Below are 10,393 nucleotides of genomic sequence, written 5' to 3'. Positions count from 1 at the left end.
AAAGAAGGAGCCAGTTGTGTCAAGAGCTGGGAAGAGAGTACTCCAGGCAGAGGGCACGCAACACTCCAAGAGCCTCAGGTGGGGGTGGACTTGGCATGTTTGAGAAGGAAGTGGGGACTTGTGGCTGGAGCTTCAGGATCGAGGAGAAGAGTGGTGTGAGAGGTGAGAGGAGGGCAGAGGCCACCTTATGCTGGGCCTTTCAGGCTGCAAAGAGGAGTTCGGCTTTTATTTTGCGTGCAGTGGGAGCCACTGAAGAGTGTTAACAGAGATGGGCATGATCATATGTTTTAAAAAGATCTGCTAGATTCTGTGTAGAGAGAGAATGGGTTAGAGGGTCCAGCAGCAGAGAAGATGCGGATAAGAGGCAATGACAGAAGTCCAGTCCAGACAGAGGATGGTGTCTTGGACCAGGCTGGAGGGTGTGGAGAGGGAGAGAAGAGGACTGATGCAAGGGATCTTTTGAAGGTAGAACTGGCTGGACTTGGTGATGCATTGGATTAGGGGGGAGAGAAAATGGCAGTAGTGCTGAGATCACAGGAGCTCTCTCATGTGAAAGCTGATGCTCTCATTTCCAACACATGTACACCACTTTAGCCCTTCTGGTATGTCAGGGTCTATGCAAAGAGCTTTCATGTAAATGATTTTAATCACTTGAGACCAAGTGATTGAGACCAAATTCTATTCATTTTTATTTTATTACAGTGGCTCTGAGAATATTTCTCTTATGCTTCCTTATGTCTCATAGCACTTTTTAATGCCACTCTTAGGGGTTGTAGGTCCAGCTTAGGCAGGAATTTGTAGTGACAGATGATAGGGTCTGTTCTCAGGTCCTGGATTCCGGGAAAGACTTGAGAGTGCTCATCGAGGAGACGGCCCCTTTAGGAGGAGCCAGAGAATCACTGAGATCCCACCTGATCCAGGGGCTTCATCCAGAGGAACGGACTTTGACGGGGCCACGGAGCTCATGCCAAAGACCATGGGAACACTCAGAAGGTAAGCAGAGGCCTCTGCCCTCACCTGAGGTGGGGGAAGAACAATCCTCTATTGGAAATGCAAGTCTGAGCGTGAATCTGCCCCTGGGCTCCAGATGAAATGCCTTTGAAATATATCCAAAAGACAAGATTTCAAATTTCAGTTGATGGTAACAGCACTTGAAATAGTCTTAGAGATCATTTATGTGTTAGCCTAATCCTCTTTTATTTCAGTTTAATTCTATTCCTTCTGAATCAGGCGTATTAAAGGGAGCATGTTTACCTTCACCTTCTGCATAGCAGTTCTTCATATACCTAAAGACATTAAACTCCTTTTCCTATCCAGCTTACTTTCTTCCACAATAGATTTCTCCTATTATTTTTCTTTTCTTCCAAAGCTGTATTTGTTATTTTTACTGATCTTAATTAATTTGGAAAAATTTTTTTAACTAAAAAAATTTTTTTTAATTGAGATGAATTTCACATAATATAAAATTAACCATTTTCAAGTGAATGATTCACTTGCATTTAGTACATTCACAGTGTTGTACAGTCACCACCTCTATCTAATTCCAAAACATTTTCACCCTCCCAAAAGGAAACCCTGTACCCATTAATCAGTTGCTCTTTATTCTCTCTGGATTTACCTCTTTGGGACATTTCATGGAAATGGAATGCTACAGTATGTGACCTTTCATGTCTGGTCTCTCATTTAGTGTGTTTGAAGCGTGTATCAGCACTTCCTTCCTTTTTATGGCTGCCTAATACTCCATTGCATGGCCAGACGAAGGCTCCATCTTTAGAGGTCTCTTTCTGTGAAGCACTTTGGCTGCATACTTTGGAGGTACTCTAAAGGCCACTGCTGCCTTTTCTGGTTAATTGAAAGCTGCCACTACAGGTTACTAAGTAATTTTTAAAAGGCAGCTCATGTTTATATAACTCAAATCCTGGAGGAAAACATTGTGTTTTCATGCTGTTTAAACTGGCAAGCTTCTGTTTATGAATGGAAAATAGTGTAAGAGTTGTATTTGCTTTTGTATTTTTGTATTTATTTTTGGTGAGGAAGATTGGCTCTGAGCTAATATCCATTGTCAGTCTTCCTCTTTTTGCCTGAGGAAGATTGTCCCTGAGTTAACATCTGTGCTAATCTTCCTCTATTTTGTATGTGGGACACTGCCACACTGTGGGCTTGATGAATGGTGTGTAGGTCTATGCCTGGGATCCAAACCCTCAAACCCTGGGTTGCCAAAGCAGAGCATGTGAACTTAACTACTATGCCACCAGGCTCACCCCACTTGTGTATTTTTTAAGTGAAGTGAATACTCTATCAGGATCTTTGTAAACTTTACCACTTTAGCATTTATTTCCTTTTAATCCTTGGGAACATCTGTGCTCTGTGGTGTGTGATTTCTGAGGCTTTGGGGTCTGTGAGTAAAGAGGGGCAGGATTCACTGTGTTCCAGTTCTTGTCCCCTCTGGTCACTGTGCCGATGGGCTGCTCAAATCCGGAGTGTTGTAATCTCCCCAGGGGTCACAGAACTCTGAATATCCTCTGAAGTTCATCAAAATGAACCATTTCCTTTGTAGAATTATTGAAGGTGGGATCTGGGAAAGAATATATTATTTTAGTCTGAAGAAAAATAAAAGGTTTGAGTTACTGTGCTATTTTTAAGAGTACTATGTTTATCCTGGGTGGTGGGGTATAAGAGATTCTCTCTCATTATTCTGTTAAAACATGTTTTTCCTATAATGTGTACTTACTTCTTTAGCATGAAAACTTTTTTTTTTAAGCTATTATGCCAAGAATGATTTGGTGAAAGAAACTTCTAAACACACAGAGAGGGCATTGGCTATGACAGTGATCCTCAAACTTGAGTCTGCTACAGACTCATCTTGGGGGTGTGTTCAGGTTCCCAGGCCTCACCCCAAGCATTTCTGATTCAGAAGATCTGAGGTGGGGCCCAGGAATATGCATCTCTGAAGGGTTCCCAGATGCTGCTCATGCTGCTGGCCCGAGGACTGCATTCAGAACCTCTTCTCTGTGGCTGTTGTGTGGAAGCTGCCCTCTAACAGTGGCTCTTTCTCCCCCACCCTGGCCTACTCTACAGGCTTCCAGGAACCATCCCCAGAAGAGGGGTCTTTGAGACCAGGAAACAGGTGCTCTGCTTTGGATAGGAGGGGACCAGGTGAGCTGTGGTCTGCACCTTTTTTCTCTTGAAGTTCTCATTTCACCTTGTACTCACTCTCACCTTAAAACTCCTTCTTTTCCAGAGATGTTAGAAAGGGTTTTTAGGTGGTTCATTGAGGTTCTCTTGGCTTGTTTTCTTTCTTTCTTTCTTTCTTTTTGAGGAAGATTAGCCCTGAGCTAACATCTGCCACCAATCCTCCTCATTTTGCTGAGGAAGACTGGCCCTGAGCTAACATCTGTGCCCATCTTCCTCTACTTTATGTATGGGACGTCTGCCACAGGATGGCTCGACAAGTGTTGCCATGTAGTCACCCAGGATCCAAACTGGCAAACCCCAGGCTGCCGAAGCAGGATGTGTGAACTTAACCACTGCAGCACCGGGAAGGCCCCTCTTGGTTTGTTTTCTTATTTTGTCTACTCTGCCGTCATCACATGGCTCCTTACTCACCCTAATCCTTCCCTCAGAGGCCTGACCTCCCTCTGCCTTGCTTTGCCCCTGATCTCATGACTGTGTTCCTGTCTCTGCCCCACCCCAGGCTAGCAGGGTGATTTCTTATCAGTAGCAGCAGACCCCGGTGTTGTTACAGCGACCCAGTCATAGGTTGTGAGGACAGTGCAGTATCCCTGTGTTAGGAAGGACAGAGGCACTGTGGCCCTGCACAGAGGGCCCTCTACGGGGGTGTTACATGGAAGAATGACAGAAACGTCTCGCTGGGTAAGGATCTGCATTCCCTTTAGGTCCAGAATGGATGTGTTCAGTTGTTCAGAGAAGACTGAAAGAACCTGAGAAGGAAGGAGACACACAGACAGTAGGGAGCCTGTTAGGTAGAAGGAAAGAAGGAAGAAACAGGAAAATATAGAAAGTAAACAAGAGACACAGAGATAGGAAGACACAGACAGAGACTGTGACAGAGACAGAGAGACAAAGAGAGAAACTGAAAAAAAAGGAAAGCAAGAGAGGGCTCATGACAGGGATGGATAGCATATGTGACAAGGAGCAAGAACAAGGGAGGGGACATGAGACTGAAAGCAGTGGGGACAGAGAGTGTGGGGAGGTCAAGGAAAAGGGGGAGGGGAGACAGAGAGACAGCAAGAGAAACAGCACAGGAGACAGACAGTAGTCTTAGACTGTGGGAGAAACAGATGAGAGATGAATGAACGTGTGCTCACACACAGAGCTGTGCTATGTCCTGAGCGGCAGAGGAGAGTAAAAACCAGAACAACCTGGCTGTGACAGTCTGCTTCTGTGCCCAGGCCCTTCAGGAGGCACCAAGAGCCCTTTTGCAGGGTCTCAGGACTGATCTCTTGCCTTCCTCAAATCAGTTCTGTCCCACATGGGCTGTTCCTCCTCAGAGCAGCCTCCCTGACCATCAGATTCAGAGACACGTGCTCTGCAGCTGGCTTGGGCTTTGATGTCTCCTCCCTGCTTCTTCACATGTAGGGTTTCCCATTCATGGTCTGAATATCATCTCGGGGCTGGATCAAATAGAACACTGGGGACCCCCCTCCCCACCATGGCTGCAGAGCAAGGAAAAGTTGTAAGAGTTCCACAAGTGAGACTGGAGTAGAAGCCCATGAAACACCAGCAAAGGGGGAATTAAAAATCAAGGTGACACAAAAACAGCTGGCCTTGGTGGACCGGAAAGTGGCAGGTGCGCCCTGGGCTGCTGAGAAAGCCAGGACTTTCCTGTCTGTTCTGAGTGAGCCTTGGTTTTATGAGAAATTCCAGGTACACCAGCAAAGCAGCCAGCTATGTGGGGAACACTGAGTTCTTGTGTATAAGGCTTCTACCAGACTCAGGAGCACTGTTGAACCAAGTTCAGAAGCCTCCAGGCCAGTTACTGTCGAGGCTTACAGGGCTCCTCCAGTTCCCCTAGGAGTTTGGCACATGGGGCTGTTGAGACCAAAGGGCCAAGTCAAGGCCCATGGAGATGGAAAAACGTGGGGTATGGGAACACACTGGAGGGCTCAGATAGTACCCATCCAACAGCAAGCAGCCACTCCAGGAAGGTGGGAGGCCTCACACTTACTCCTGCTCCAGAGCCACCTGGGTGAGGACTGCTCTACACGTCTCCCCTGGTACTGATCACCTATAAGCAAACCATTCCCCAGCAAGGGGCCTTCTCTTCCAGCTCTGAATTGAAGATGGTTCCTGTTCCTCACTGTAGGGGATATGCTGAGATAAAGGCTATAGTGGATTCCAGTGTGAAGCCACTCATTTGGCCATGTGCAGGTTACATGGAGGGAAAAGTAGTACCTAAACCTTTATGTTGTCTGGGTAACTCAGGGAATTTTCTTTTGAGTTTTGAAATTTGAAAACCAAAACCAGGTGTGTTTCTGTCACCAAAGTAGTGAATTATCTGGGTAGGTGCTATACCCAGATTTTTTACTGGAACATAAAAGAATGAAGATGATGTTAGCCTGAGGAATGAGTACTATGTTCTCTATGGAAGATGGGTGATGTCCTGGCAGGTGCCACTGTGTGCATTCAGAAGGCTGTCATTTTAGTCTAGGAATCAGGTTCCATTGCAGCTGTCGGGCTAATGGAGCAGAGTAAGAGTCATCAAAAAGAGTGCAGGGGCAGAGGGTGAGTTGCATTTTTTGTTGGAGTTGTCAGAGTAGTCCTCATTGAGAGAATGACATTGGAACAAAGACTTGAAGGAGGAACAGGAACGAGCCATGTGGCTCTCTGGGTGAAGAGTATAACGCAGAGGGAACAGCCAGTGGAAAAGCTCTGAGGCTGGAGCAAGTCTGGGCAAGGAGGCCAGTGTGACCAGAGCAGATTGAGAGCATGAGAACAATAAACAAGATCAGAGTCACATCACTTAGGGGAGTGCTATTGAAAGTGACATGAACTGAAATGGAGAGCAAGCATTTAGAAACTTAGAGCAATTTGACATTGCTGCACTATCCAACTGCATGTTTATTGTATTTTTAAAGACAATCAAAAAACCTGGTTCTTTACAGATAATTTGAGAAGTACTATATTCAGGCCTTCTGGCCTTACCTATAGAACTCTGTAAGGACTTTGACTTTTCTGAGTGAAATGGGGTGGCTTTGGAAGGTTTCTGAGCAGAGGAGTAATAGTTTCAAAACGATCCCTTTGAGTATTTCAATTTATTTGGCCCTTTACCTAAACGTTTGTTTGTGTCTCCTTCTTGTTACAGAGACTTATATTGGACTGTGCCTAATTGAAGGCAGGATCCATGTCCTATTGATATTTGCATTTCTCAGAAAGTGGCATGGTAGACACTCATACATGTTAGTTGAATTGAATGAAGGATAGGGGCCCACTTTGACTTCTGGGTCAAGAATAGAACGTAGGAGGTCAAGAGTGGAACCAAGAAGACCGTGTAGCAGGCCATGGCAGCAATCCAGGCTTGAGATGATGGCTTAGAGCAGAGTGGATGAGAGGGGGTAATGAGAACGGGCTGTGTGCCCTTGAGAGCATCATGACCGGATGTTATCAGAACGTCCTTGTTGGGACAGCTCTAGACAAATGAGCCCTCAGTGACTGGCCCAGATGGGCACCCCTTTGAGGAATGTGTGGTGTGTTCTGAAGCAACAGCCAGCCTGTTTGCAGTTTCCAGACGTTTACTCCTTACTCTCACCTTGTCCTAGTTAAGTGCTGTAAGTTAGTTCCTTGTATCTACATAGATGACAGGAGAGATAAACAGTCAGGGATGGGTCAGATCAGGAGGGACTTGGGCATCACAGGTGGCAGTAGGCAGAAGTATCCTATAACTAGTTCTTCTCTCCTCTAACTCTTTGCTTCCCTCCAAGTCTTGCATGTTCACCATGTCCTATTATGCGGCCACAGGCCCTCAGGGATCCCCACAACTGTGGAGCCAGGCGAGCACGACCCTTGTGAGTCATATCTCAGGGGAAACGAGTGGGATTCAGGATAAAGGGAAATAAACAGGGCAGCTTTAGAAAATACTCTGCAACTCTTTCTCAGCTGAAGAAGATTTCTTTTCTAGTATACTGATAGCTTTTGTTTTAGGAAAAAGCCCACGGTGAGACATGAATGAGAGTAGCCAGTTGTGGCATAGTTTGACAAACTAGGATTTAAGTTCTTGGGCTACTAAAACCGTGCATTGTGGTATCTGGTCCTCTTTAATCTGATCACTGTGTTTCTTGTTCCCTGGCAGCAGGTGTGCACTGGGGCTATGAAGAGACCATGACAGTCCTGGCCATTCTCAGTAATTGTCACTTTTATGAAAAACTCCAGGCTCGTCACCAGAACATCCAGATCTATAGGGCCATGGCAGCACAACTGCAGGAGCAGGGCTTTCTGCGGACCCCAGAGCAGTGTCTCACCAAGTTCAAAAACCTACAGTCATGTTACTTCAAAGTGAGGAGAGGCCACATGCCTGAGCCTTGTATCTTTCATGAGGAAATGGATGTCCTTTCAAGCTCCTGGGCCTCTGTAGCAACTGTTACAAGGCCAAGAGGGAAGTGATACGGATGCTGGAGAGTTGAGTCAGCAGAACAAGGAGCCCACAGAGGTTGGAGAAGTTACCACTGTGGATGGTGCTGCTGGGGATGAAAAGCACTTCAGGGATCCTGGCCAGGAAGTTAGCAGACTTGACCTGTCACTCCTGTTACCCAACAGACTTGGTAAGACTCTTGGCTCTGGCAGTCAAAGGATGGAAAGTCCACTTAGAGACCATTAGCCTGGCAATGAAGAGAGAGCCATTTCTGCTTCTGGACTTGCCATCATCTTTCTGTTGAGCTTATACAGACCAGGGAGTCTTGGTTTTCATGGTGTTTAAAGATTGTTTCTCTTGCACTTTGGACTCCAATTTTGCATTTGCCAGACTGTTCCACAGAGTCCATGTCACTTTTTCCCATGGTGTTCCAATTACCTTGCTTCCTTAGATTGCCAGTTAGTCCTCCAGCCCAGACTCTCTCTCCTTCCCTCTTTCTCCAGCACTGATCCTCTTTTCATGACCCAAGCCCACACTTGCTTCCTTTTCAGCAACTTGCTTTATGTGTGAGCTGGCCACTCAGGGTGGTGTTTTGTTTTTCTGTTCACAGAAGCTAGGCCATTCAAGAATTCAGAATACACATATACACAGATTGACAGATGATACCGAACTTGACTGTTTGCCTGAGTTTTATCATTGTGTAAGGTCATCCAAAAGGAAATAAAATACGAGGAAAGTTCGTGGAGTTTAGGGTATATTTACCTGTGACCACAAATTTCGACCTTAAACATACTACAATTGGAGAGAGAAACATAGGCTTTTAATTAGCAGAAGACTGAATCACGTGAAAAATTTCAGTTAGGTATTTCTTCTTTATGTAGTTTATGTAACTCTTTTCTCATTCCATTTTTTTCCCCTTCTTTCCAGTACATTGTATTTCTTTTCTTTCAGATTTTGAGATCAAGTATGGGATTAAAAATGAGAATGTGAAATGGGATGATTCAGAGGAAGCAGAAATGAACAAGGCCCAGTGGAGAAAGTCTAGTGAAACTTTTTGGTACTCTGAGCTAACAAGAGGCTGGAAGGATGAGCCAATGTCAGGCAGGCAACATAGATGTTCTCCAGGTGAGAGTGAGGAGAAACCCCCATCCCAGGAGAGGATGAGTCACCAGAGACTTCATACTGGGAGGAAGGCCTGTGGATACCTCCTGTGTGGGAGGAAGTGCTCTCAGAGTTCTCCCTCACCATCAGCCGGCTCCAGAACTGGAAGAAGCTTCTTGTATTGTTACAAATGTGGGAAAAGCTTTAGCCAAGGTTCTTATCTTGTTTGTCATCAGAGAATCCACACAGGAGAGAAGCCTCACAAGTGCAGTGAATGTGGGAAGGGCTTTAGTGAGCACTCCACCCTCACAACTCACCTAAGAACTCACACCGGGGAGAGACTCTACCAGTGTGGAGAATGTGGGAAAAGCTTCAGCCAGAGCTCCAGCCTCATTGTCCACCAGAGGACCCACACTGGGGAGAAGCCCGATCAGTGCCCTGTCTCTGGAAAGAGATTCAACAACAGTTCCCGGTTTAGCAGCCACCACCCAGTCCATCCTGGGGAGAGCCCATACGATTGTGAGCAGTGTGGGAAAAGCTTCAACAACAGCTCCCACTTCAGGGCCCGCCAGAAAACGCACACTGGGGAAAAGACTTACAGGTGCTGTCAGTGTGCAAAAAGCTTCACGAAGAACTCTGCCCTCATACGCCATCAGGGGGTACATAAATGAGATACCCACATCACAGGAAGGAGGAGAGATGCCGTGAGTGTGTAGGAAACCTGACAGATCAATTCCTTAGGTCAACATATGTTATTTAGAGCTTCCTTCTGCTTATGGAGAGTTCTACCAGCCAATCCCTGGCTTAGCAGTAGAGTTACTGACAACCAGTTAAGCACTTCAGAACCATGTCCGGGAATAGGAATCAGCATATGAATGATAAACTCTAGCTCCTCCTACAACTCCAGAGTCCTGTCTCACTGTGGACTTCAATTTTTCTTTGAAGGGAAGAAGGCTATAGGATCCATAAGTCCTGCCAGAAAGCCAGAGTGTCCTTGTTTTGAACAGAATGAGTGGGTAGTGGTCTGAAAAGTGTTTCTGCACCATGCCAGGGAAGGAATTGTTTCTCCTGGTGGGAAGCACATCTACAAGGTAATAGCGTGGACCTATTCTTAACGAATAGTTGACCTCTAGGCACCTGCTGTTAAGTACTGCTGCTAACTAGAGCATGTCACTACTCTGGAATCCAGCCACCACCAAAAATGGAACAAAGGGTAGGAAGGATAGGTTAGGCCACTGGTTTATACTAAATCTAAGTGACTCAATCTTAGAGCAAGTGGAACATCTTGAATAATCTTTGTAAGATTCCTCATTTTACCATCAACCCCATCCCAGTTCCTGGTTTCTTGTCTCTTATAGTGATGTTTTTACAAGTTTATAAGCATTACTGTTTCTGATGAAAATAAAGGTGTTTCTCCCTCCACTTCCCTGGCCTTTGGTTGTAATTTTCTCCCTTGGGAACATTATACTCACACAGAAGCCTGCAGGGTTCTGGAGAGCATATAAGTGTAGAGCCTGCTTCAGGGCAGTAGGACATGCAGAGAAGGAATAAGGGGCAAGAAACGGGGAGAGGAGGAATAGAATTGCATTGGGAAGGGTTTGAGCCATTACTGAGAAGGGAGATCACAGGAGTAAGAAAATATAGGGGCTGCAGGAGGCTCTGACTGCAGGTGCAAGGAAGGGGTGGTGTGAGAAGCACTAAACA

At 45.8% G+C, this 10,393-nt stretch overlaps 1 protein-coding gene across 1 annotated transcript; it reads left to right on the top strand.

Annotated features, from left to right (window-relative positions):
* The first annotated feature begins 108 nt into the window (after positions 1–108).
* On the top strand, positions 109–10,111 carry LOC124232618 (zinc finger and SCAN domain-containing protein 32-like). The gene is given in 6 exon segments (XM_046649570.1): positions 109–465; positions 828–993; positions 3,079–3,156; positions 7,310–7,589; positions 7,591–7,778; positions 8,540–10,111. Coding segments are annotated over 6 exon segments (1,647 nt in total). The 5' UTR covers positions 109–351; the 3' UTR covers positions 9,361–10,111.
* The last annotated feature ends 282 nt before the right edge of the window (positions 10,112–10,393 follow it).

The sequence above is a fragment of the Equus quagga genome, unplaced genomic scaffold, assembly GCF_021613505.1.
Source record: "Equus quagga isolate Etosha38 unplaced genomic scaffold, UCLA_HA_Equagga_1.0 HiC_scaffold_8558_RagTag, whole genome shotgun sequence".
Classification (NCBI taxonomy): domain Eukaryota; kingdom Metazoa; phylum Chordata; class Mammalia; order Perissodactyla; family Equidae; genus Equus; species Equus quagga.
This window is presented reverse-complemented; position numbering and strand designations above follow the sequence as displayed.